The sequence below is a fragment of the Coregonus clupeaformis genome, chromosome 1, assembly GCF_020615455.1.
Source record: "Coregonus clupeaformis isolate EN_2021a chromosome 1, ASM2061545v1, whole genome shotgun sequence".
NCBI classification, from domain to species: domain Eukaryota; kingdom Metazoa; phylum Chordata; class Actinopteri; order Salmoniformes; family Salmonidae; genus Coregonus; species Coregonus clupeaformis.
In genome coordinates, this window is record NC_059192.1 from 50,789,411 (window position 1) to 50,817,106 (window position 27,696).

Genomic DNA, 27,696 nt, shown 5'->3' on the forward strand with positions numbered 1-27,696 from the left:
GAGCATGGTGCTTGTAACGCCAGGGTAGTGACTAGGGCTGTAACAGTACATGTATTTTTACCGAATCGTTCAGTATGGGGACCTCGGTTCGGTCCGCACTGTGAACCTGAATGAATAATAACAAAAATATATTTAAAAATAAATAAAACACTAGGCCTATAGGCTATGCCTACGCTGTGTTGTATGCCATTGCCTCGTCAGTAAATCTAAGCAGAATGTTTTTTTTGTGGCTATTCCATTAAAACAACTACAGCCTAAGCACATGTTGTTAGCAATCAAAATTGTCATCTTAACTGGCAGATTTCAAACTATCCGTTTGTGAGGTGCAGCTGGGAACTCTGTAGATGGCGAGTGGTGTGATCGAAAAGCCAGAATTGGAGGATCTTCAATCATCGTTTAAATCTCCAGTTTGGGAACATTTTGGCTTCACGGTCGATTACAATGGTGATGGACAGAGCTGTGGATAAGAAGTTAATAGCGTGTTCTCCACTGCTCAATGAGAATAGCCATTGCAGAGTGGCGCGTGTAGCTTGTTGTCGGCCAATCACAAGTAATCAAAGTCACAGAGCCTCCGTCTGTGGCAAAGCAAGTTAGTAGATTATCTAATCAATCGAAGATGGAATTAAAATTTGCATAATTGGCCATGTAATTGTGATGGACGCTGTAGGAGAGAGGAATAACTTTGTGGGAGTGACAAAAGTGAGTAAAAAACACCCTAAATATGTTTAGAACTACAAATGAACTTTCTTCTTTCGATTCTTGTTTTTTTTATGTCACAATTCCAACCCTCCTTTATCCGGGCTTGGGACCGGCAAAAGTGACCCAAAAGAGACACTCTGGCGGAGTTATTTTTTATAATTTTTTATTTGCATGCTTCCCGCATGCGCGATTCATTTGCAGTCTGGACGCAGAGGGGTGAACATCTGCTGCTCTGACTGCAGCTGGGAGGGACTGCTGCGCGAGGACTGGGCTGCCTGTGAGTGCTTTGGGACGGGGGTGGGGCCCGGGTGGGGCCCAAGGCAGCACCCGCTGCTCGTTGAGAAGAGTAAGAACGATACGTGCTTTCACGTCAGAGTCTCCAATAACACCAGAAAAGGTTGCTAGATTTGTTGCTAGTCGCTATTTTGAAAATGTGTTGCTAGAGGGGTATGAATACTCGCTAAATATAGCGACAAAGTCGCTAAATTGGCAACACTGCTCCCTCTCTCCTCACTCACGTTTCACTGGCTCACAGTACACACCGCAAGGCTCCTCCTCCGCCTGTTCTCCCCCATGCTGTATCAGCTGCGATTTAATAAAATAGCTTAAAAATTGAATTTTCTGCTGCTTCCCTCACTCGGATCCGACCACGTCTATACGGAACTGGTTGTCCGTTCTGAACAGGTATTGATATTGAACAATTTATTTATGCATATATGTCCGTGTGGGAAAGCCCCAGGTCCATTTCGGAACGGGTACACATTTTTAGACCTCAACTTGAGGCCCAACATAACAATACCTGTCACAACAAACAATGCCAGGAACTTTGAGTGATGTCACAGAAACTGGACTTGGGACACAAATGGAGTGCTTTTTAATTTAGCGTATTTTTCAAATAAATAAATGAACTACAGTAACTGTTGGAATTTCATTTTCCGCTGTACTGTAACCGAACCGTGAACCCAAAACCACAGTACATACTGAACCATGGGTTTGGTGAACCATACTATGTATGCTCGCAGGACTGTAAGTTGCTTTGGATAAAAAGTCTGCTAAATTACATAGTTTATTATATATTATAAGAACATGTTTTCTTCTTTATTGATATGGTCTGGAGGTATCCCAGTATTGATATTGGCAGCATTCCAGTGCATGTGCGGCTAAGTTTTACTGGAGAGGGATAAGGGGCAAGAGTTGCCTTCTGTTATCCAGTATGAATAATATTTAGTAAAACCGTTTTATTCTAAGATGCCCCTTTCCCGCCCTGTTTGCACAGCATTTTTTCTTCATGTTGACCCACCTGCATAGTGACGCTTATTTCTTTTCAGCTCTTGCATCCATAGCTCAGTCTATGAATTTGACAGTGGTTACATGGCACGGGCAGACTGGTTGAAATGACAGATTGTGCCTTTAATAACCCCTGTCGGCTGCGTCCTGGTGTGGCTGTGTATACTTTGTGCTGCCAGTATTATTGATCTGCCCAGGCTGTTCCTCTCCTGCAGCAGTCTGTTACTGCCTGCCTGCTTTGTCTCGTCTGATCTGCCCCATCACTCCAAGGCTCCCCCTAATGAGTAATGACTTCATCTCCATGCCAGCTATCACTGGATAACGCTGTTACTAGTTGATACTCTGGAAAATCAAGCATTTTTCTAGTTTTAAATTTGACAGGACAATTTTTTGAACGTTTTTATTGTAACACATTTGTGAATGATTTATGCGATTTGTAGGGGTCGCATTAACGCAGGAAGAAGCAATATAGATCTGCGTTTACAAAACGCAGCAAGATAGTTTTTCTGCGTTTTTCACGCAGAAAGGGAAAGATAAAAGTTCAGTCAGGTTTCGCTCCAAATCATGAATGTAAAAGGAGTAATTTTGTGCTTAAGTTGCACTTCTCCACTCGGATGAAATATATATTTGCTCTCATCATTGGATCACCAGAAAGCGCTCTGACTGATGTGTAGGATACTTTTCTCCTGTAATATCTTCCGGTATAGTTTTTCTCTGGTAGAAAGTTAAAATGCAAGATTAACTTAAAGCAAAACATTAGGAAATGTAGCTGGCTACATTATTTATTTGATAAACTTTAGAAATATTTACATTTACATTTTAGTAATTTAGCAGACGCTCTTATCCAGAGCGACTTACAGGAGCAATTAGGGTTAAGTGCCTTGCTCAAGGGCACATCGACAGCTTTTTCACCTAGTCGGCTTGGGGATTAGAACCAGCGACCTTACGGTTACTGGCACAACGCTCTTAACCACTAAGCTACCTGCCGCCCCTGAAGGCCATGCATCGTTTTTTGCAAAAGATACCTACCTTTTTCATTGTAAACTTCACTGAACAAAAATGAAACATGTAACGTGTTGGTCCCAAGTTTCATGAGCAGATATAAAAGATCCCAGACATTCTTCATACGCACAAAGCTTATTTCTCTCAAATTTGGTGCACAAATTTGTTTACATCCCTGTTAGTGAGCATTTCTCCTTTTGCTAAAATAATCCATCCACCTGACAGGTGTGGCATATCAAGAAGCTGATTAAACAGCATGATCGTTACACATGTGCACCTTGTGCTGGGGACAATAAAAGGCCACTCTAAAATGTGTGGTTTTGTCCCACAACACAATGCCACAGATGTCTCATGTTTTGAGGAAGCGTGCAATTGGCATGCGGACTGCAGGAATGTCCACCAGAGCTGTTGCCAGAGAATTTAATGTTCATTTCTCTACCATAAGCCGCCTCCGTCGTTTTAGAGAATTTGGCAGTACGTCCAACCGCAGACCCACGTGTATGGCATTGTGTGGGCGAGCGGTTTGCTGATGTCAATGTTGTGAACAGAGTGCTCCATGGTGGTGTTATGGTATGGGCAGGCATAAGCTACGGACAACGAACACGTGCATTTTATCGATGACAATTTTAATGTACAGAGATACCGTGACGAGATCCTGAGGCCAATTGTCTTGCCATTCATCCGCCGCCATCACCTCGTGTTGCAGCGTAATGCACGGCCCCATGTCGCAAGGATCTGTACACAATTCCTGGAAGCTAAAATTGTCCCAGTTCTTCCATGGCCTGCATACTCACCAGACATGTCACCCATTTAGCATGTTTTGGGATGCTCTGGATCGACGTGTAAGACACAGGGTTCGCGCAAGGTGCTTAAAGTACTTGAATTTGGCACTCTGAAATTCAAGTACTGGAAAATACCTTGAAAATCAGACATTTTCATGAGACATGAGTGGAACAGAATGATCAAATATGTTAATATTAAAATATTAGGAAAATGTATTGGTTTTGCTAATTAATTTCCAGGCAGACTATGAAGTTAGACCTAACGTTGAAAGGAGCCTGACCTCAGCAGGATAATTTGACTGAAATTAAGCTAGCTATAATAAAAAGATGTGCTACTATAAGTTCTCATAACAAAATACATTTTCTTTACAGTGAGTAGTGAGGCAGACATTGGTGAGTCAGGCTGCAAAGGAGATACACAGAGAGAGGAAGCATTGAAGCAAGCAGGGAGAGAGGTTAGTTATACAGTGGTTCCCAAACTTGGGGTCCAGACCTTAAATAGGGTCCCCTGAGAGAATCTTTAATCTTATCAAACACATTAATAACTTGTTTCTCTTCAAATGGGTATAGAATACAACATTTGAGTCAACTAAGGGCCTTTTACGCTGTCATGATTAACTTTCATGTCATTATGTGTTTGGAAAGCCTGTGGGACCTAAAATGTAGTGAAATATGAAGACAATATAAAACAATTGTAATATTATTGTAATGTACACTGAGCAAAAATATAAACTCAATATGCAACAGTTTCAAAGATTTTACTGAGTTACAGTTCATATAAGGAAATCAGTCAAATCAGTGTGTCGAGTGGCGCAGTGGTCTAAGGCACTGCATCGCAGTGCTAGCTGTGCCACTAGAGATCCTGGTTCGAATCCAGGCTTTGTCGTAGCCGGCCGCGACCTGGTGACCCATGGGGCGGCGCACAATTGGCCCAGCGTCGTCCAGGGTAGGGGAGGGAATGGCCGGCAGGGATGTAGCTCAGTTGGTAGAGCAGGATTGTGGGTTCGATTCCCACGGGGGGTATAAAAAAAAATATATAATGTATGCACTCACTAACTGTAAGTCGCTCTGGATAAGAGCGTCTGCTAAATGATGTAAATGTAATCATCAGTACTTACTTACCACTCATGTATGTACATTTGCCCACTGACAAAGAAATGATCAGTCTATAATTTTAATGGTAGGTTTATTTGGACAGTGAGAGACGGAATAACAACAAAAAAATCCAGAAAAATGCATGTAAAAAATGTTATAAATTGATTTGTATTTTAATGAGGGAAATAAGTATTTGGTGGCAAAACCCTTGTTGGCAATCAGAGGTCAGACGTTTCTTGTAGTTGGCCACCAGGTTTGCACACATCTCAGGAGGGATTTTGTCCCACTCCTCTTTGCAGATCTTCTCCAAGTCATTAAGGTTTTCGAGGCTGATGTTTGGCAACTCGAACCTTCAGCTCCCTCCACAGATTTTCTATGGGATTAAGGTCTGGAGACTGGCTAGGCCACTCCAGGACCTTAATGTGCTTCTTCTTGAGCCACTCCTTTGTTGCCTTGGCCGTGTGTTTTGAGTCATTGTCATGCTGGAATACCCATCCACGACCCATTTTCAATGCCCTGGCTGAGGGAAGGAGGTTCTCACCCAAGATTTGACGGTACATGGCCCCGTCCATCGTCCCTTTGATGCGGTGAAGTTGTCCTGTCCCCTTAGCAGAAAAACACCCCCAAAGCACAATGTTTCCACCTCCATGTTTGACGGTGGGGATGGTGTTCTTGGGGTCATAGGCAGCATTCCTCCTCCTCCAAAAACGGCGAGTTGAGTTGATGCCAAAGAGCTCGATTTTGGTCTCATCTGACCACAACACTTTCACCCAGTTCTCCTCTGAATCATTCAGATGTTCATTGGCAAACTTGAGACAGGCCTGTATATGTGCTTTCTTGAGCAGGGGGACCTTGTGGGCGCTGCAGGTTTTCAGTCCTTCACTGCGTAGTGTGTTACCAATTGTTTTCTTGGTGACTATGGTCCCAGCTGCCTTGAGATCATTGACAAGATCCTCCCGTGTAGTTCTGGGCTGATTCCTCACCATTCTCATGATCACTGCAACTCCACGAGGTGAGATCTTGCATGGAGCCCCAGGCCGAGGGAGATTGACAGGTATTTTGTGTTTCTTCCATTTGCGAATAATCGCACCAACTGTTGTCACCTTCTCACCAAGCTGTTTGGCGATGGTCTTGTAGCCTATTCCAGCCTTGTGTAGGTTTATAATCTTTTCCCTGACATCCTTGGAGAGCTCTTTGGTCTTGGCCATGGTGGAGAGTTTGGAATCTGATTGATTGATTGCTTCTGTGGACAGGTGTCTTTTATACAGGTAACAAACTGAGATTAGGAGCACTCCCTTTAAGAGTGTGCTCCTAATCTCAGCTCGTTACCTGCATAAAAGACACCTGGGAGCCAGAAATCTTTCTGATTGAGAGGGGGGTCAAATACTTATTTCCCTCATTAAAATGCAAATCAATTTATAACATTTTTGACATGCGTTTTTCTGGATTTTTTTGTTGTTATTCTGTCTCTCACTGTTCAAATAAACCTACCATTAAAATTATAGACTGATCATTTCTTTGTCAGTGGGCAAATGTACAAAATCAGCAGGGGATCAAATACTTTTTTCCCTCACTGTAGTGAAACACATATTATTGAGTAGAACTTGTAAGGTTCTGATGAATAGTAAGTTGTTTTTTGTGTGGCGATATACTGCCATCTGCTGGCGACTCGAAACAATTGCATAATATGAACTATTACGAATTGATGGTCCTTGAAAATAAATATTAGTGCTTGAAAAAGTACTTGAAAATCCTTGAATTTGACTTGCCACGTGTTACAGTTACTGCCAATATCCAGCAACTTCAGCAATTGAAGAGGAGTGGGACAACATTCCACAGGCCACAATCAACAGCCTGATCAACTCTATGTGAAGATGTTGCGCTGCATGAGGCAAACTGCGGTCACAACAGATAACTGGTTTTCTGATCCACTCCCCTATGTGTATGTGTGCCATTCAGAGGGTGAAGGGGCAACACAAGATTTAAGTGCCTTTGAACGGGGTATGGTGGTAGGTGCCAGCCGCACCGTTTTGAGTGTATCAAGAACTGCAACACTGCTGGGTTTTTCATGCTCAACAGTTTCCTGTGTGTATCAAGAATGGTCCACCACCCATAGGACATCCAGCCAACTTGACACAACTGTGGGAAGCATTGGAGTCAACATGGGCTAGCATCCCTGTGGAACGCTTTCGACACCTTGTTGACTTTCAATATAAAATGCAGGTGAAATGGTTTGAGAAACAGATTTTTTTGATGGTCTGAGTTTTGAAAATGCATATTTCTGAAAGGTAATACGACCCCTGCATTTGTGGTCTGACTCAAATAATTGAATGAGTTGGTGAAAGTCATCACTGTTTTTTTCAGTGTTAACTGGCATACGATCTTGTGTAAAAAGTTATTGGTTCCATCAGTGAACCAATTATTGTATCTCTGCCCGCTGTACTATGGTGTGAGTATGGATCTGTGTGTGTTCCCTGCAGGCTCAGCAGATGCTGTCGGCCTGCCTGGAGAAGGTAGATGTGTCCAACACGGAGGGCTACGACATCTTCATCACTCAGCTCAAAGAAGGGCTGAAGAATACCTCACATGAGACAGCAGCCAATCACAAAGTGGCCAAGGTGAGTTACACTCAGCGCTCTGGGAGGAGCCGAACCGTGTCACAACTTTCCTACTAACTAGGGATGCAAATTTCGGTAAATGTTGCTGCTGACTAACCAACCCCCATTAACCAATTAACAAATGGTTAAATTAGTTCCAAACAGTAAAATGACGTGACCAACATAAAATACTCTGCATAGGTACAAGGAACAGAATTTTTTTCGTTAAGAGCTTAAAAGACATGCGACAATAGCAAGACTATCGTCTCATATTATTGAACATGCAATGAAGAAGACAATGTAATACTTCATTTTCAAACATTTGCCAAAATGCAATTAGTGGGAAAACACTTCTAAAAGACGCACCTGATGTGAGCCATTTCATGTGACAGAGATGAACATCTCTATTAGCAATAGGGGTGTGTTGAGGAGTCGGACAAAATAATCAGAAAGGATATGGGCAATTTTCTGGATACGATTATGGTAAGAGTATATATTTTTTTATGATCCGTGATCAGAAAAATAATAATTTTCGGGTACCAGCACACATCTTTCTCATCTGTCATTCGGTTCTACATGGTCTAAATAACTCAACTGTCTGTAAAGAGAAGGGAAGGCTGTAGGCCTACGTTGATCCTGCTGCTCTGAATGGATAGTGAAGCTGTATTTCTTCCTCCATTCGCTGCTACCCTTGCTGCCTGCTACTATGATAAATCACATGGCGAGGACGTTTTCTATTAATGTGCATAATATCAAACAAGCGGGCAAGGGTAGGGTAAAAATATGAAACACTGATGCACATTCTGACTGAGTGACAGCAAACTTTGGCTGCCGTCTGCAAGTTGAGGACACAGACACAAGCTAGGTTTCCATCCAATTGGCTACAGATTCTCGTGAATATAAAATACATCTGCATAAAAGCAATATAAGCATTTTCCCACCAGAGATGTTTCCATCAAATTGACTTGTTGCGGAGAAAAGGTTGTGAGTGATGACGTAGTGCACATAAATAACTTTTTATGTTAAATTCCCATGTACCAAAAAACCCAAGTTAAATGGGTTTCCATCACATTTTCAAACCTGGTGGTTTTGTCACAAATGTTGCGTTTATATAGCGAATGTGCCCACTGGTATTGGCCAGTGCGCTCCAGCCAACAGCTCGCACAGTGTGAGTGTAGCCTACATGATGAGATTATTATGGACAGAGATCATTTATTTGTCAAACGGTAGCCAAGCATCTACCATCATGTCACTAGAATAAGACCCTCTATATTTATTGGAAAGCAGCATCAAGCTCATCACCGTGCACTTTGTCATCAGTGTTTCAAGTTCGTCATAATGTATTTAATCTGTAGCCTAATAAACTGCATGCTTTCCTGAGTTGTAGTGGGAGGACCACACAACGAGTCATTGAGTGACTCCAAGTTACTATCAGTATTTGTGCATGAAAGCGTTTCCACTGCCATTTCGCACATTCATTTTACCGACACAAAAAGATCCCACCTTGTCTAGCGTGTTTTGTCAACATTTGGAAAGTTTACTGACTAATTTGTTTCCATCGGGCCTGTCGTGATTTTATTTATTATCCAACTTGTACTTTACTCACATAAAAAGGTTAGATGGAAACCTGTTTACAGACATGCACCGCTACGCACGCTGCTCCTAATTTGCAGCTTTTTTGCAGTGAGAATGTGTAATTTTGCCAACCTCTATTTAGGCATATTAAAACGCTTCATTTTTTTCAGATTACGAGTATCATCCAATTCGACTATCAACTGTCAATTTACGGATACAGTTATGCAGGGCTGGTCATGGTGGTTCTGCTGCCCTAGGCGAGACAAAAAATGTGCTGCCCCTACAAGAATAGGTAAAATGACGTTGGAAAAGTCTAAAATATGTTGAAGCTAGGTTCAATTTAGGTTCTGAAGGAAAGGTGAAAAGACATCCATTTCCGGGCGTTGAAATCAGGTTTATTTTCGGTTCTGAATTAAAGTTGAAAATATGCAATTTATATACGTCTATGTTTGGGCCAAATCAAGGCTGGTCCAGACCGGGCAAAATCTTAACCAAATCTAGATGTCTATGAACGGTTCAGATATGGTCCAGACAGGACCAAAAAACAACGTCCGTGGGAATCAAGGCCAGTCAGGACTCCACCAAAAAAAGACTTCCAAAAGGAGTCCGCATCAGTCCGTGCTTAATGAGGTATAGCCTACAGCAGGGATGGGCAACTCCAGTCCTCGGAGTGGTGTCACACTTTTTCCTCATCCCTAGTCAACACAACTGATTAAACTAATTGCGTTCTAAACTGAATATCATGATTAGTTGATTATTGGTGTCAGATGTGTGAGCTGGGGCAAAAGTGTGATCCCAATCAGTCCCCATAGGACTGGAGTTGCCTATCCCTGGCCTACAGTGTCGCCTGAAATTTTAGGAATGGCCATCTATGTGATAGGCCTACCGTTTTGTAAAACACAAATAAAAAAGATGGCTGGTCCGGACAGGACCATAAAAAGACATCGCCGTGGGTTCGTGCTTACTGGGGTGTAGCCTACCATTTCGTCCCACAATGGAATTTTATGAATGTCGATCCTTGTGGTAGACCCACTGTTTGTAAAACAGGCCGTAGAATTTGCTTTATTAGTCCTGATTCCTGTGACTAATCAATTTGGCTATTTAGCTCTGAATATCAGCTACCCAACTTTATCAGGAGGAGATATCCTGAGCATATTTGCAATGCGTTTTAAACAGTGGGAAATGCAGAAGTATTTTCTTTTTCGCTATGATCAGCTTGTAAAAGATTGATGGATACAAACTTGAAACCATTGATCATGACAATTTGGCACACGGGATGAAACTCCTGGACAGCAATTGTGAGTAGCCTGATTGTCCATTTCATATTGTCCGTTTTTACTTTGGCTTTTCCAGTTTTTTGGATATGGTGTTTGTTAAAATGTCAGCGCTTTTTTTTTGTTTTGATTGGGCGCCATTTAGGTTAGGCTATTTGATCAGAGAAACCTGCATGACGGAAAAAGTTTCCATCTCATTACATTGTCATACATTTTATCTCCAGCCTGTAGGCTACAGGGAAAGCCACATGCTCTTTCTACCATCTGCTATATCTGCTATATGATTTATATAAATAAAATATGGAATGTGGAGCGCCGCAGCGATGCGTCTCTCAAACAGCACCCTGGAGAGGCGCACTGGGAATGGACAAGATTAATATTTTGAGTCCCTGCCTTTGACAAAGTGGGCACTGCTTATCATAGGGTGGCCTCAGCGCTCACCTAAAAAGCCCATATGCCACTGGTTGAGAAATTGTTTTTGGGCAGAATTATGTGAGGTTTTGGAGTTGCGTCTTGGTCCTTTTAGCTCAGAATGGCGCTAACGTCAATCTGCTGCCATAGGCGGCTGCCTAATCCTGCCTAATGAGCGGGCCGGCAGTGCAATTATGAATACGGTTATGTCCATGTCGGCACACCACTAGTTAGAAATTAAGAAAGAGGGATAATCTTCTGGACAGCAAAAGAAAGTTGATATGAAAACCAGTAAAACGATAGAGAAATGCTGAGAAATGTTTTGGGTTGCTAATTTAGCTGTTAGCTCCTGCTGCGTGGTGCTCCTCTCTGCTCCCTGCTCTGCTGCAGCCTGCATCTGAGTTATCTAGCAAAAAGTCTCATCTCTGGCTTGCTCATGGCTCGAAAACCGAGCCATTAGTTGACGTTAAGCAAGCTACTTTCTAACTCTATAGTCCGTTTTATGTCATGTTTTGATTTGGCTGCAGGAGGGCAAGGAGAACCCTAGCTCCGCTTAAACCATTGACAACTACTTGCCGTTTTCAAGGGATTGTTAAATAAATGTTATAACTATTTGGGTTTAATATCATCATTTATTGAGCATAGTCAGAACTATACATTTCTGATTATTCCATGCAATACAATTGCACACATATAGCTCTGAGTTATACAGCAAGTAACTGCATGCTTTTCATGATCATGTAATTTCAGATACCTGAAGGTACCTATCCATTTGGCATGTAGCTAGCTAAGCAAACAACATAATTTAGTTTGACTCATCAGAGATTAGACTTTTGGAAAGAGCTCGACATTGACAAGTTTTCAGTCGGACTACTGTCATCACCACTATAGATGGCTACCAAATCAAACTATTTGGATATAGTCATCTAGTTCATCCCCTGAAAGTTAGCTTGTTAACTAGCCATATTGGCGTGATCTCTTATCTAGCTAGCCAATTTGACTTGGTTCATCAATCAATGTAGCCTATCATGTCTGTCAACAGCAATTGTTAGCTAACTTCGCTAGGTAGGCCTACATTGGTTGGAGAACAAAGTACATTTGGTCTACTTACCACTATATGTTTAGCCAACTGGACAAAGTTTCTCCCAGTAGCTTGCAAAGTAAACATTATTAATGAATAGTACCACGACAAATGCACCCTTCTGCTGCTTGACTGACAGAGCCCACACAAGATGGGGAAATTAACCTAAACCACTCATACTTGTCAAGTATAGTTCACTTTTATATTACTCAAATATCCAATTAATGGTGGCCCATATTGAGAGAGATCCTGAGGCTACCCTACATATCTGAAATTACATGATCAATTGATGTTAACTGCTCATGAAAAGCATGCAGTTACTTGCTGTATAACTCAACACAATTGTTTTGTATGGAATAATTAGAAATTTCACTATGCTCTTCAAGAGGTGATGATATTAATATCAAATAGTTAACATTTATTTAACTATTTATTTAGCAGGTAGCCTAGCAGATAAGAGCGTTGGGACAGTAACAGAAAATCTCTGTGCCCTTGAGCAAGGCACTTAACCCTAATCGCTCTGGTTAAGAGCGTCTGCTAAATTATTAAAATGGAAAATGGAAAGCATTTGTCAATGGTTTTAGCGGAGCTGTGCGTCTCCTTGCCCCCCAGCAGGGAAATCGAACGCTCTACACTTTGTAAAGCTTTTATTGAAAACTACCTATAAACTCACTGTACATTTATTATTTTGGCCAAAATAATAACTGTCCGACTCCGACAGTTTTAGTTTTTATGTATGACGAGATTTGTTTAATTCTGACACCAAATTAATTCCACTAAATTATGCAAATTACCTATAGACCGATAAGCATGATGGTCAAATGTATAATCTGCGGCTATCCGACTAACGGTTAACGGTTAACCCTACTACTAACCCACATTCATGTTATGGCGTTTTCTGCCTTTGTTATAATTGTCTTTCCACTGCAGATTGTCAGATTTGTCCCAGATAATGATGTTAGACAAATTCACAAAACTGATGTAGCTATTATCTGTGTTAGACACAACCATAGCTTTCTCTGTTTGTACTGTGACACCATAAGTCGTCAATCACCTGTTAGAACATGCCAGGGGTTGAACAAGTTGGTCTAATGGCCCTGCAGCAAACATTAGGCTAATTTGTCTTCAATGATTCAAAACCTGGAGCTCTTATTAGTGGGGCTGACAGTTACTGTTACTGCAGGTGTTTCTTTTAAGGTCCTTAGTATTCTGCTCGCAGCAGTCAGTGACTTACACGAAAATGCAATCAGGTAAAAGTATGGAACGCGTAGCGTGTTGCCACACAATCTAATCAGCACTAGACTAGGGGAGCTAATGCAGAAGTATCTGCTGCTGGGGCAGAGCTGTCATCTCCTGTGGCTGAGGTGTTGCTCAGATATAATGGCTCTAACGCTGGGAAATACCAGATCTTTAGCAGTGTGGGGAGAGAAGTCCAAGGAGACTAAAGGCGATGCTGTTTTAATGAAAGCTTCACAATTGAAAATCTACTTAGGGATTGCATTGAGAATTGAGAACTCTGAGGTCTGTAGCCTAGGCCTATATTGTGTGATTGTAATTTGATAGCATTCTGCTTCCCATGTTATCGTGTAGCTCTCAATAGATAAAGTGTGGGTTTGGTTGTAGCAAAGACGGCGGTTCTTCAAACGGTTTGTTGTAATTCCCCCACACTCTCACAAACCAGTGCCCTTTATCTTCATTGCAGGCCTAACAAACCTAACAAAGATGAGAAACTCTCTGTGTTAGTGACATTGCATTTGTTGCTTTTTATTATGCATACAAGCGCTCTCTCAGTGGCGGTGAGATCCTGAGACCTGACTGCAGTTTGTGACGCAGAGACTGCAGACCTCATCGGCATAATAATAGCCAGAGCGTGCGGACAAGCACCGCTCCTGTCCCAATGCCCACTCTCATTGTAATTGAACCTGGGCTAAAAAAAAACAGGAAAATGTCAATCTTAACACCACCTCCATCGATACATCCAGTTTGTCTAGAAAGCCATCGGTGTGTAATGTGAAAGCCCAGGCTAAGGCACAGGAAGATCCCCATTTACTCGCCCCTTTACTTCTTCCTCCAGAATGTCCGATTTATCTCTCCTGGTATGTCGCTGGGCTGCCAAGGGATGAGGGAGGTACCTACCTACTGCCTCTGTGGGCATCCTTGCCAGGGTGCTTCAGCAGCAAATCACCACCCATTACACTGACTCCAATATGAATCCAATCTGCCAGTCATTGGCAGATTGTGAGGCTGGTCCAAGTTCCCCATTAGCTTTGCTGCAGGAGGGACTGGTGCACTTCACAAAATAGATGGCATCATGAGGAAGGAAAATTATGTGGATATATTGAAGCAACATCTCAAGACATCAGTCAGGAAGTTAAAGCTTGGTCGCAAATGGGTCTTCCAAATGGACAATGACCCCAAGCATGCTTCCAAAGTTGTGGCAAAATGGCTTAAGGACAACAAAGTCAAGGTATTGGAGTGGCCATCACAAAGCCCTGACCTCAATCCTATAGAAAATGTGTGGGCAGAACTGAAAAAGCGTGTGCGAGCTAAATTATAGAAAAGTATTAGATAATCTCTTTAGAGGTCCAATGCAGCCGTTTCTCTCTATCAAATCATTTCTGGGTAACAATTAAGTACCTTAGTGATTTTGTTTTAAATTAAAATGGTGAAAAAGAAACAGCTTCTAAGCAAAGAGCAATTTCTCAAGCAAGAGTGTTATGAGTGGGGAGGGGAGAACATAAGTTTATTTTCATTAGCAGAGAGGTTCGGAACCCTCTTTCTTATTGGTCTAACTAATTTACCGTATGCTGATGTCACCATGGAAGGCCAAAACTCCCTCCCACCAAAACAGGCTAAAATTTCAGGCGGTGTTTTCAAACAGCTCTTACACTAAAAGGGCATTATCATAGTTTTCACAATTTGACAGTATTATTCCAACCTCAGTGTGGAAATGTAAATAAAACACAGGAACATCATGTTTTTGACTGCACTGGGCTTTTTAAGACGGGCGATTAAGAGCATTGGGCCAGTAACCGAAAGGTTGCTGGTTCGAATCCCGAGCCGACTACGTGAAAAAACTGCAGATGTGACCTTGAGCATGATACTTAACCGGAATTGCTGCTGTACGTCGCTCTGGATAAGAGCGTTTGCAAAATGACTAAAATGTAAATGTAAGATTTCCTAACGTGTGACATACTCAAAAGGTCTCAAATACAACATTTGTAGAATATCTTGACGTCTCACCATTGTCCTCTGCCTTACCCTCGTATGCTGTTGTGTTCCTGCCATGCAGCACAACATCTGCCCTTATGGTCATGCTCCAAAGATTTTTTTAGACAAACCTTTATGCTCTCACTATAGGGCTGACCCCATTCAGTCGACTGGTCGATAATGTTTTGGGAGGGGCGATAGGCTGTTGGTCGATCAAGATTTCGTTAGTTTTGCCTGTCTGAGTGGACTGATCCATTGTGGAGGCCGTGGGGATGGCACAGTCCATCAGTCTAAGATGTGCTACTGAAATTGTATATGGTTAAGGCCAATGGTGTAACACTAATAAAAGTGTTATTTTATAAGATGCGCTTTCTCCTGCATTTGATAGTGGTTGCTGTCCGTGGTTCTGAAACATCAGTGTGCTGTGATTGGCGTCTTCCTAGACCATGTTGCTATGTTCATAATAGCTAAGTTAACCAGCATGTTGGTGTTGAGAACAATGCGGTGGAGTTAGGAGAGGAGAAAACAACATCCCTTGCACCAATTGCTTAAGATAAGTGACGCGAGAGGAAATCCTAACTTAATTAGGTCTATAATCAATAGCCTAACTGTTAAATGTTCCTGGCTTTATAAATCATCCATATATACTGTATCTACAGAAATAAGACAGATCCTGCTTTTGTTGCCTGTTTGTTTAATCGCCTACTGATTCCGTGAACTCCAAGCCTCATGCAACCACTTGTCAGATAACCAATTTCACAAATTCTGCTGTTTAAAAAAATATTTGCTATGCTGTAATAAAAGCTTTACACTTATGTTTTTTGTTAGAACAGCCTCTCTGGGATTACTTATTTATTTAATGTTTACACTGTTCCAAATTGTCTGAAAAATAATATAATAATAACCCTCTTTATCTCCTTGTTATTGTTGCTATTATTATGATCATAAGTAATGCCATTATCATTAGTAGGCTTAGTATAGCAGCCTTGTATAACCACCATCGAGCTGTAGGCCTAAGAGCACATCCTGTTTAGTCTTCATACCGTAACTTACTTAGGCCTATATTTCAATACTTATGTAGGCTACTGTTCAATCAATCATTTGTTCATGTCATCACACAGCATATGAGTCACGAATGATGTGAAATGCAATCAAGCGTTTTAGTTTAAAAATAAAATAACAAAGCAACCCTTGAATAATTAGCTTAAACTATAAATAAACCGTTCCATTTTGGTAATTGCATTCACGAATGCATGCGACAGTTTTTTTAGTCTTTGCTGTAATAAAGGATTTACAAAATAATTTGAAATGTTACAACAGACTCTCTGGTACGCATTTAATTTATTTAGTCTTTACATTGTTCCAAATGGTCAGAAATTATATTGTAATCTAACAGCACCTGTTTGGCACACATAATATGCATGCAGCGCTTGCTCCTTACCTTATTTTTCTTGATCTCCAGTATTCTCCACAACTAGTCAAATGTATTCCACACATTTTCCGAGTTTATTTGTGATGTCCTCAGAATAAATGTTTCTGTCATGTGTTACGGTGTTCAGAGTTTGTTATAACCAATTTATTAATGTGATTATGATAGGCTATAGGTCAGGCCCTATTGGTCACATGCATTGCGATGCATACATGTGTCATGTAAAGAGAGAAAGGGTTGAGGGAATAGGGAATGTGTTTCCTAAACAAATGAGGGATTTCGGTAACAGAACTTTTCAGTCAGAAATGGCTGTAATTATGTTGCAGCTTCAGCAACACGGACAGTGCGATAAACACTTGATGTTCTGTCTTGGTCGCTGCAGCAGGGAGGAGACAACGGGTGCTCGTCAAACTAGTCATTTTTTTTGTGCACAGCACAGCAAGTCTGAGCCCGGCACAATCAAATCATTTGCGGTCGGACTCCCTCTTGTCATTTTGGTCTTTTCATTATTTCATAAAACAGAGCTCTTAAAGCATCAGACAAGCTCAGTGCATATAGTTGATTTGATTAAAACACATAGGATGTGTCTATAAATGGAAAAATACATTTTAAAATGTCTGTTGGTCAACCAATATTTTTTTTGTCTGGGACAGCCCTGTGTCACTCACACAGAACTGGGTTACCTACTTGTTCAGTCTTATTTAAAAGAGATGTGTCTAACAGTATACAGTGGCAAGAAAATGTATGTGAACACTTTGGAATTACCTGGATTTCTGCATAAATTGGTCATAAAATGTGATCTGATCTTCATCTAAGTCACAACAATAGACTAACACAGTCTGCTTAAACTACCACACAAACAATTATAGGTTTTCATGTCTTTATTGAACACACCGTGTAAACATTCACAGTGCAGGGTGGAAAAGGTATGTGAACCCATGGATTTAATAACTGGTCGACCCTCCTTTGGCAGCAATAACCTCAACCAAACGTTTTCTGTAGTTGCAGATCAGACCTGCACAATGGTCAGGAGGAATTTTGGACCATTCTTCTTTACAAAACTGTTTCAGTTCAGCAATATTCTTGGGATGTCTGGTGTGAACCACTCTCTTGAGGTCATGCCATAGCATCTCAATCGGGTTGACTGGGCCACTCCATAAGGTGTATTTTCTTCTGTTGAAGCCATTCTGTTGTTGATTTACTAATGTGTTTTGGGTCGTTGTCCTGTTGAATCACCCAACTTCTGTTGAGCTTCAATTGGCGGACAGATAGCCTTACATTCTCCTGCAAAATGTCTTGATAAACTTGGGAATTCATTTTTCCGTCGATGATAGCAAGCTGTTCAGGCCCTGAGGCAGTAAAGCAGCCCCAAACCATGATGCTCCCTCCAACATAGTTTACAGTTGGGATGAGGTTTTGATGTTGCTGTGCTTTTTTTTCTCCACACATAGTGTTGTTTGTTCCTTCCAAACAACTGAACTTCAGTTTTATCTGTCCACAGAATATTTTGCCAGTAGAGCTGTGGAACATCCAGGTGCTTTTTTTGCGAACTTCATGTTTTTTTTTTTGGACAGCAGTGGCTTCTTCCGTGGTGTCCTCCCATGAACACCATTCTTGTTTAGTGTATTACGTATCGTAGACTCGTCAACAGAAATGTTAGCATGTTCCAGAGATTTCTGTAAGTCTTTAGCTGACACTCTAGGATTCTTCTTAACCTCATTGAGCATTCTGCGCTGTGCTCTTGCAGTCAACTTTGCAGGACGGCCACTCCTAGGGAGAGTAGCAACAGTGCTGAACTTTCTCCATTTATAGACAATTTGTCTTACCGTGGACTGATGAACATCAAGGCTTTGAGATCCTTTTGTAACCCTTTCCAGCTTTATGCAAGTCAACAATTCTTAATCTTAGGTCTTCTGAGATCTCTTTTGTTCGAGGCATGGTTCACATCAGGCAATGCTACTTGTGAATAGCAAACTGAAATTTTGTGAGTTTTCTATAGGGCAGGGCAGCTCTAACCAACATCTCCAATCTCATCTCATTGATTGGACTCCAGGTTAGCTGACTCCTGACTCAGTTAGCCTTTTGGATAAGTCATTAGCCTTCACATACTTTTCCCAACCTACACTGTGAATGTTTAAATTATCTATTCAATATAGACAAGAAAAATACAATTTGTTATTGGTTTAAGCACACTGTTAGTCTATTGTTGTGACTTAGATGAAGATCAGATCAAATGTTATGACCAATTAATGCAGAAATCCAGGTAATTCCAAAAGGTTCACATACTTTTTCTTGCCACTGTATGTTCTATAACCAGTGAGTGACCCCACACATGACTCTCACACTTTTTTGCTCTTGCACATGTTTAAGGGCAGAAGAATCCTCTCTGCTGGCCATCGGAGTGCCAACCAGCACTCTGTTACATCAAGATAATTTTGTTGCCCTATTTCATTCAGCACACATTGATTTATCTTGCTATACCTTGACATGCCTATATTGTGAATGTTTTAACAGCTGTCACACCCCTGCTCCCCAATCCTTCTCTATCAAAATAAATATACTCCCCTTGTAAGTCCAATGCAGGACCAAGGCCTGATATTTGCAGTTTACCTAACGTTTGGCCTCTTTTCCTTGGCCGGATCCCAACTCACACTGCTGTAACAATCAGCTTGTGTCCCAATGATGGATTTCCCTTTTCACGTTCCCAGTGACCCCAACTTCACATATTATAGAATGTATGCCATTCTGTGAGAGGTCACTCACAGAATGGCATACATTCTATAATATGTGAAGTTGGGCAAACCATGGTTGTATACTTTTATCTGCTGTACCAGCAGGGAAGGGATGCAGTAGTACTAAAATTACACAAGGCTCACTGGACACTTCTCTCTCCTTCTTCCCTAACACTGTTTAACTGTCGCTCTCTCTCCAGTGGGCAACAGTGACGTTCCATCTTCCACACCATGTGCTAAAGCTGGTCGCCAGTGCCATCGTGAATGAGCTGAAGAAGATAAACCAGAATGTCGCTGCGTTGTCTGTGGCCTCGTTCATCATGGACAGGCTCTCCTACCTCTTACCAAGTGCACGGCCTGAGCTGGGGGTGGGCCCAGGGCGCTCTGTAGATAGGTGAGCAGGACCTTAAACCATGACAAACCTCACCATGCACCCCAGAGGCGTTAAAATCACTGAATTAACCTTTATCTCTCAATACCAATCTGATGTATTTTGTTCATTTTGTTTTGCCGGCATTTCTGAAATTGAAAAGGTATTGACAAATGTACTCTTGCTGTCCGTCTTTCAGATCATTGATGTACAGTGAGGCCAATAGGAGAGAAACGTTCATGTCGTGGCCCCACGCCGGGTACAGGTGGGCACAGCCTGACCCCATGGCCCAAGCAGGATTTTACCACCAGGTAGGCAGTGTAAGGACTTATCTCCCATCAGCTCTCTCTATCTCTAATGCTTACATAGTGAAGAAATTAATATTTCATCTTCCAATTACGTTTATCATGTATGCACACTAGTTTGCATGCTTTTTGAGAGACAAGTTGCTGTATGGCACACTATTGCTGACGCCATATAAAAAGTAAATTTATTGCTGTACATAAAGTGTAATAGATGAGTTGGTTTTTATTGTGGATTGCTGAGCCTCATGGTGCTTGATTTGGAGTTTCTCACTGTTGCCTTTTTTCTCTCATTTTCGTTCCCTCTGCAGCCTGCCTCCACCGGTGATGACAGGGCGATGTGTTTCACATGCAGTGTCTGCCTAGTGTGTTGGGAGCCCACAGATGAACCATGGTGAGTGAGGTATACAGTGCCTTAGGAAAGTATTCAGACCCCTTGACTTTTTCCTAATTTTGTTACGTCACAGCCTTATTCAAAAATGGATAAAAAAAAAAAAATCCTCATCAATCTACACACTACCCCATAATGACACCTAAAACAGGTTTTTAAGATTTTTTTGCAAATGTATATATCACATTTACATAAGTATTCAGACCCTTTACTCAGTACTTTGTTGAAGCACCTTTGGCAGCGATTACAGCCTCGAGTCTTCTTGGGTATGACGCTACAAGCTTGGCACACCTGTATTTGGGGAGGTTCTCCCATTCTTCTCTGCAGATCCTCTCAAGCTCTGTCAGGTTGAATGGGGAGCGTCGCTGCACAGCTTTTTTCAGGTCTCTCCAGAGATGTTAGATTGGGTTCAAGTTTGGGCTCTGGCTGGGCCACTCAAGGACATTCAGAGACTTGTCCCGAAGCCACTCCTGCGTTGTCTTGTCTGTGTGCTTAGTGTCGTTGTCCTGTTGGAAGGTGAACCTTCGTCCCAGTCTGACATCCAGAGCACTCTAAAGCAGGTTTTCATCAAGGATCTCTCTGTACTTTGCTCCGTTCATCTTTCCCTCGATCCTGACTAGTCTCCCAGTCCCTGCCGCTGAAAAACATCCCCACAACATGATGCTGCCACCACCATGCTTCACTGAAGGGATGGTATTGGCCAGGTGATGAGCGGTGCCTGGTTTCCTCCAGACGTGACGCTTGGCAATCAGGCCAAAGAGTTCAATCTTGGTTTCATCAAATCAAATGTTATTTGTCACATGCGCCGAATACAACAGGTGTAGACCTTACAGTGAAATGCTTACTTACAAGTCCTTAACCAACAATGCAGTTTAAGAAAAATAAGTCTTAAGTAAAAAAATAGTTAAGTAAATAACAAATAAAAATAAATCACCAATAATTAAAGAGCAGCAGTAAAATAACAGTAGCGAGGCTATATACAGGGGGTACCGGTACATAGTCAATGTGCGGGGGCACAGGTTAGTCGAGGTAATTGAGGTAATATGTACATGTAGGTAGCGTTAAAGTGACTATGCATTGATAAAAACAGAGTAGCAGCATTGTAAAAGAGGGAGGGGGGGGTGCAATGCAAATAGTCCGGGTAGCCATTTGATTAGCTGTTCAGGAGTCTTATGGCTTGGGGGTAGAAGCCTTTTGGACCTAGACTTGGCACTCCGGTACCGCTTGCCTTGCGGTAGCAGAGAGAACAGTCTATGACTAGGGTGGCTTGAGTCTTTGACAATTTTTGGGACCTTCCTCTGACACCGCCTGGTATAGAGGTCCTGGATTGCAGGAAGCTTGGCCCCAGTGATGTACTGGGCCGTACGCACTACCCTCTGTAGTGCCTTGCGGTCGGAAGCCGAGCAGATGCCATACCAGGCAGTGATGCAACCAGTCAGGATGCTCTCGATGGTGCAGCTGTAGAACGTTTTGAGGATCTGAGGACCCATGCCAAATCTTTTCAGTCTCCTGAGGGGGAATAGGCTTTGTCATGCCCTCTTCACATCTGTCTTGGTGTGTTTGGACCATGATAGTTTGTTGGTGATGTGGACACCAAGGAACTTGAAGCTGTCAACCTGCTCCACTACAGCCCCGTCGATGAGAATGGGGGCATGCTCGGTCCTCCTTTTCCTGTAGTTCACAATCATCTCCTTTTGTCTTGATCCCGTTGAGGGAGAGGTTGTTATCCTGGCACCACACGGCCAGGTCTCTGACCTCCTCCCTATAGGCTGTCTCATCATTGTCAGTGATCAGGCCTACCGCTGTTGTGTCGTCTGCAAACGTAATGATGGTGTTGAAGTCGTGCCTGCCCATGCAGTCATGGGTGAACAGGGAGTACAGGAGGGGACTGAGCACGCACCCCTGAAGGGCCCCTGTGTTGAGGATCAGCGTGGCAGATGTTGTTACCTACCCTTACCCCCAGAGAATGTTTCTCATGGTCAGAGTCCTTTGGGTGCCTTTTAGCAAGCGGGCTGTCTTTCCTTTTACTGAGTGGCTTCCGTCTGGCCACTCTACCATAAAGGCCTGATTGGTGGAGTGCTGCAGAGATGGTTGTCATTCTGGAAGGTTCTCCCATCTCCACAGAGGAACTCTGGAGCTCTGTCAGAGTGACCGTCAGGTTCTTGGTCACCTCCATGACCAAGGCCATTCCCCCCCGATTGCTCAGTTTGGCCGGGCAGCCAGCTCTAGCAAGAGTCTTGGTGGTTCCAAACTTCTTCAATTTTTAAGATTGATGGAGGCCACTTGTGGACCTTCAATGCTGCAGAAATCTTTTGGTACCCTTCCCCAGATCTGTGCCTCGACATAATCCTGTCTCGGAGCTCTACGGACAATTCCTTCAACCTCATGACTTGGTGTTTACTATGACATGCACTGTCAACTGTGGGACCTTTTTTATATAGACAGGTGTGTGCCTTTCCGGATCATGTCTAATCAATTTAATTTACCACATGTGGACTGCAATAAAGTTGTAGAAACATCTCATGGATGATCAATGGAAACAGGATGGACCTGAGCTCAATTTTTGTCTTGTAGCAAAGGGTCTGAATACTTAAGTAAATATGGTATTTCTGTTATTTTTATTTTAAATATTTTAATACATTTGCAAAAATTCGAAACAGTTTTTGCTTTGTCATTATTTTAATCCATTTTAGAATAAGGCTGTGACGTAACAATGTGTAAAAAGTGAAGGGGTCTGAATATATTTCCGATTGCACTGTACACACACACCACATAACCTTCAGATCGCACATTCATTTACCTCTCAACAACATAATGACTATGCCCACAACCTCCCCATCAGGTCCGAGCACGAGCGACATTCCCCCAACTGTCCATTTGTGAAGGGTGAGCACACCCAGAACGTGCCGTTGTCCGTCACGCTGGCCACCAGCCCCGCACAGTTCCCCACCGCTGATGGCTCAGATAAGATTGCCTGCTACGGCTTCGGCAGCTGCCCCCACTTCCTGGCAGCCGCCACCAAGCGTGGCAAGATCTGCATCTGGGACTTGTCCAAGCTCATGAAGGTAAGGCCGTGCTGCGTGGCTAGGTGGGAAACATGAAGTACAGTTTTGTTGATGTCTGCCTCCATGTTTTGTCCTGGATGTCTGGGCCCATTCGTCAGACTTAATTGACAAACATAAAACTTAAGATGGCATGAATAAACAATACATTAAACTATGTGCATAAGGTTATTACTAATGTTTGTAAATATGATATGATGATTCATGATGTTTTGTGTTCCCCTCAGGTGCACTTGAAATTTGAAATCAACCCCTACGACCCGGCGATCCTGCGGCAGCTGATTCTGTCTGGGAGCGAGCTGGCCCTGGGGACCCAGGAGTCCGGGAGGCCCACCTTAGCCTGGCTAGAGGACTCCTCCAGCTGCTCAGACATACCAAAACTAGAGGGGGACAGGTACTACTGGACACACCTACTCTATGCACACCTAGTCAATGAAAGTTTCAATGGAGTTAAGTGTGTGTAAAAGAGGAAATGTGTTAGGAATAGATGTGACCTCTTTTCGTTTCTATCTCTCTGCCAGTGATGACCAGTTGGAGGACTCTGACAGTGAAGAGCATTCCAGATCAGAGTCTGTGACGGGTATGAAGCCACTCTTCAAATCTTGTTACTCTTTTGGTCCGTAGACTTTCTAGGTATCCGTAAGTTGAACTATCGCTTTTATTTTTGTCCCCTCTCCTGTTCCCAGGCCAGACTTCCCAGAGGGAGAGCATGGAGGTGAGCCTGGGTGTGACGGCACTCAGCCTCCTGCAGCAGCCAGAGAAGCTCCAGTGGGAGGTGGTGGCCAGCGTGCTGGAGGACACAGTCAAGGACCTGGAGGAGCTGGGGGCCAACCCTTCCCTGGCCCAGGTCAAGGCCGACAAGGCCAAGGAGAAGCCCGCGGAGCACCAGAACATTCCCTTCCCCTGCCTGCTGGCTGGAGGCCTGCTCAGCTACCGCTCTGCCGCCAGCTCCCCGCTTGCCGCCCCACCCCCCTCCTCCGCCCGCCGCACCATGGACGGCCCCCTCAGGACTCAGGGCCCAGAGCTCCCCCATGCCGTGCCTGACCAGGGCCCTGTGGAGATGGAGACCTGTAACCCCCCTCCCATGGAGCTGGGCTCGCCAAACCCAGCCGCGCCCGCCGTGCGCAGGACTATGCCTGTGCTCTTGCTCTACAGCATCAAGGAGTCGGACGAGAAGTCGTCGGGCAAGGTGTTTGCCCAGATGAACAATCTGATGAGCAAGGGGCTGCACGAGGAGGGCTTCTCCGTGCCGCAGATCATCGAGATGGAGTTCGACACCCACGAGCAGCTGCTGCTCCAGGACCCGCCCATCACCTACATCCAGCAGTTTGCAGATGCTGCTGCAAACCTAGCCGCCCTGGATGGGGACAAGTGGAGCTCGCTGGCGCCACGGCCCGGAGCCCTGGTGCAGTGTCTGCGGCTGCCCAAGCAGCTAGAGGAGGAGAACCTCTATGTGGACTCCATCACGCCCTGTTCAGACGGCGTGCACTTGCTTGTGGGGCTGCAGCCCTGCTCCGTGGAGTCTCTCAGCGCCATCAACCAGGTGGAGGCCCTCAACAACCTCAACCGCCTCCACTCAGCTCTCTGCAGCCGCAGTAAGGGAGAGCTCCAGCCCTTGCCCACACTGGCCAATGGCCACGAGGCCCTTCCCTGCGCTTCTCCCCCTCAGACCCCACTCATCCTGCCCCCCCCTGACCAGCAACAACAGCCGTCCAGGCCCCTGGGAGGCTGTGGTGGTGGAGGCTATCTGGCTCTCTACAAGCTCAACTACACCACACGCATTGTCACTCTGGAGGAGGAGCCTGTCAAGGTGCAGCACATCAGAGACCCCCGGGACGCCGTCACCTCCCTCATCTTGCTCCCGCCAGATGTACTGGACGGGAGGGAGGATGACAGCGAGGAGGCCCCAGAGGAGACACCTCAGCGTGGGCTTAAAAACGGCTCTGGCTGTGGCCATGGGTGTGGGCCAGGGACTGGTACTAGCAGCACAGCTGCTCCCAGCAGCGCCAAGGTGAAGCAGGCGGACGTTACCGGACTGGGCCACCTGGTGGTCACCACTCAGGCAGGGTACATCATGATCCTGGACCTGTCCACTTTGGAGGTCCTGGCCAAAGTGGAGCCGCCCAAGAAGGACGGGATGGTGGATGAGATTGACCCTTTCGTCGCCGTCACCTACTGCTCCGGGACTGACCGCCTTTGCGCTTGCACTAAAGGTGAGGACTGCGCCACAATCTAGGGCAGAAATGTCGCTACTTCGATTCCCCAGGTTTTAATGGTGCAGATGTTTTACTATCATTTTAATAGTTGTAATATATCGCACAACAGCTGGATAGGTGTCTAGTATGTATGATACAACATTGAAAACGACTGCAAAAAAGCAACCTGCAACGCTGTGTGTGTGGCTGACATGTGAGCGAGGCCTGGGGGGGGGATTTTGTTCTAGGGATGGGGTACTGCTAAAGCTTTTCTTCTGAGTCAGGTTTGTCTTTCATCATGTGTATTGTGGTCTGGTCCTCCAGATGTTTTACAGTCTCTGCTGCAGGCTGGCTTTCAACGAGAGCGGAAAAGGAACAAGTTGTAATATAAGATATATATTTTATAGCAGGCATGAGTGATTTTTAAGGGGAATTCCATTTCCTCTTTGGTAGAACAAAGATACAGTTGTGATTTAAAATAATGTCTGTATAGTTGTAATGTCTTGTCGCAGGCCATCTTCTCAGCCAAGCACTTAGGCCTACTTCTTAGACATGTCACTTTTGGATCTATTTCATATTTCGAATGTTTTCAATCTTACTACTGTCATCTAATCCCACCCCAGGTGGAGAACTTCATTTCCTTCAAATTGGAGGTGTGTGTGACGATATAGATGACGCCGACATTTTTGTCGATGGCCCCCTTTCTAAAGGGGCTGAACAGCTATTGGAGGGGACAAAGCCTTCCTCCAACCCCTCAAGCCCAGGGATCACAGGTAGGAGAGACAGACCCCGTTACACTTCACGGCTCTGCTCTTTCTCTGCTCATTCAATAACTGTCTGTATCCCTGTTCTTGCCTCATTTCACCTTTGTTGGTTATTTAATAGGTATTGAGAACTGAGTAGTCATCGCTTAATGGAACCTTCTTTCCAGTGAAATCGTATGCTGATTGACAACATGATACTGTCCAGACTGTGAAAAAAAATCAATTTTCCGGATTCATAAATTGTTTATGTCCTGTGGCCTCCTTTTTAAAAACTCTGCCAACCTCTCCTCCCTGTAAGGAGTTGACCTCCTGGTGGATCAAGCGTTGGCCGTGGAGAGCCTGACGTCGCTGGTGGAATTGACACGCTTCGAGACGCTGACGCCGCGCTTCTCCGCCACGGTGCCGCCCTGCTGGGTGGAGGTGCAGCAGGAGCAGCAACAGCGCCGCCACCCCCAGCATCTGCACCAGCAGCACCATGGAGACGCTGCCCAGCACACACGCACCTGGAAGCTGCAGAGCGACAGGTACGGACATGTGGGCGTGACAGGGTGTGTGCGCAGAATCCTTTTGGGTGTGTGCGCGTAGTCAGTGAGGCATTTCTCGTAAGTCTATCTGCAAACGCCACACACATTAATACATAAACACACTATTTCATAATGGCTGTACATTTGAATGTTCTCTCTCACACACACACACACAACACTATACATTCCTCATTGAGGACTACATCTACATGTTCCTTTTTAACTATGTTGACATCTCACAAGCTCCTATTGAAAACAAAAGTAGCCTATTATATCCTGACTTTTAAGACTCTAGAAAGTAGAATCTTATTTGTGTAGCTGAATAATGTGGCCATGTTTTCTTTGTGGTTTGTAGCTCCAGCTGGGACGAGCATGTGTTTGAACTGGTCCTTCCCAAGGCCTGCATGGTGGGCCACGTGGACTTCAAGTTCGTCATGAATGCCAACATCACTAACATTCCTCAGATCCAGATCACCCTGCTGAAGAACAAGGCCCCAGGTCTGGGCAAGGTCAATGGTGAGGACACTCACCGCTATCTCTGTTGCGTTGGCTAATTTTGAAAATGCAGTATCTGAAACACATACTATGAAGAGGAGGACTGGTTACCATAGATAACTAGCCTTTTGCAGGGAATTATTGATCATATCATATTTCATTTTTATTTCTAGATGTCCATATTTGCCTCTGCTGCCTACTGTCTGTCAATACGTTTAAAAAAATCATTTTCTCTCCAGAGACGGCAGTTGACAGACAGATCTCCTTCCCCCTGTCCCATGTCCTCCATGCCAACGGGGAGCGGAACGGACAGACACTTTTGCAAGACTTCACAGACGACATCCAGTTCATGGACATCGAAGAGACACCAGGTAGAGAGCTGCATGGATAGGCAGCCAGGGTTGATAGACACTGACTTT

The 27,696-nt window shown here is 43.9% G+C and overlaps 1 protein-coding gene across 20 annotated transcripts in view; it reads left to right on the forward strand.

The window, feature by feature from the left end:
* The window catches only part of LOC121570187 (baculoviral IAP repeat-containing protein 6-like), a 141,888-nt gene that overhangs the window by 13,114 nt on the left and 101,078 nt on the right, over positions 1-27,696 (forward strand). For 17 of the 20 annotated variants that reach the window (XM_045221664.1, XM_045221675.1, XM_045221690.1 and 14 more), the window contains exons 3-14: positions 7,346-7,483; positions 19,375-19,568; positions 19,744-19,864; positions 20,158-20,240; positions 23,080-23,302; positions 23,527-23,693; positions 23,821-23,879; positions 23,986-25,512; positions 26,118-26,267; positions 26,557-26,782; positions 27,138-27,298; positions 27,517-27,648. In XM_045221664.1, the coding sequence (XP_045077599.1) occupies positions 7,346-7,483; positions 19,375-19,568; positions 19,744-19,864; positions 20,158-20,240; positions 23,080-23,302; positions 23,527-23,693; positions 23,821-23,879; positions 23,986-25,512; positions 26,118-26,267; positions 26,557-26,782; positions 27,138-27,298; positions 27,517-27,648 (3,181 nt within the window). The remainder of the gene's footprint in view (positions 1-7,345; positions 7,484-19,374; positions 19,569-19,743; positions 19,865-20,157; positions 20,241-23,079; positions 23,303-23,526; positions 23,694-23,820; positions 23,880-23,985; positions 25,513-26,117; positions 26,268-26,556; positions 26,783-27,137; positions 27,299-27,516; positions 27,649-27,696) is intronic. The other 3 variants (XM_045221671.1, XM_045221699.1, XM_041881683.2) reach the window with 1 other exon arrangement.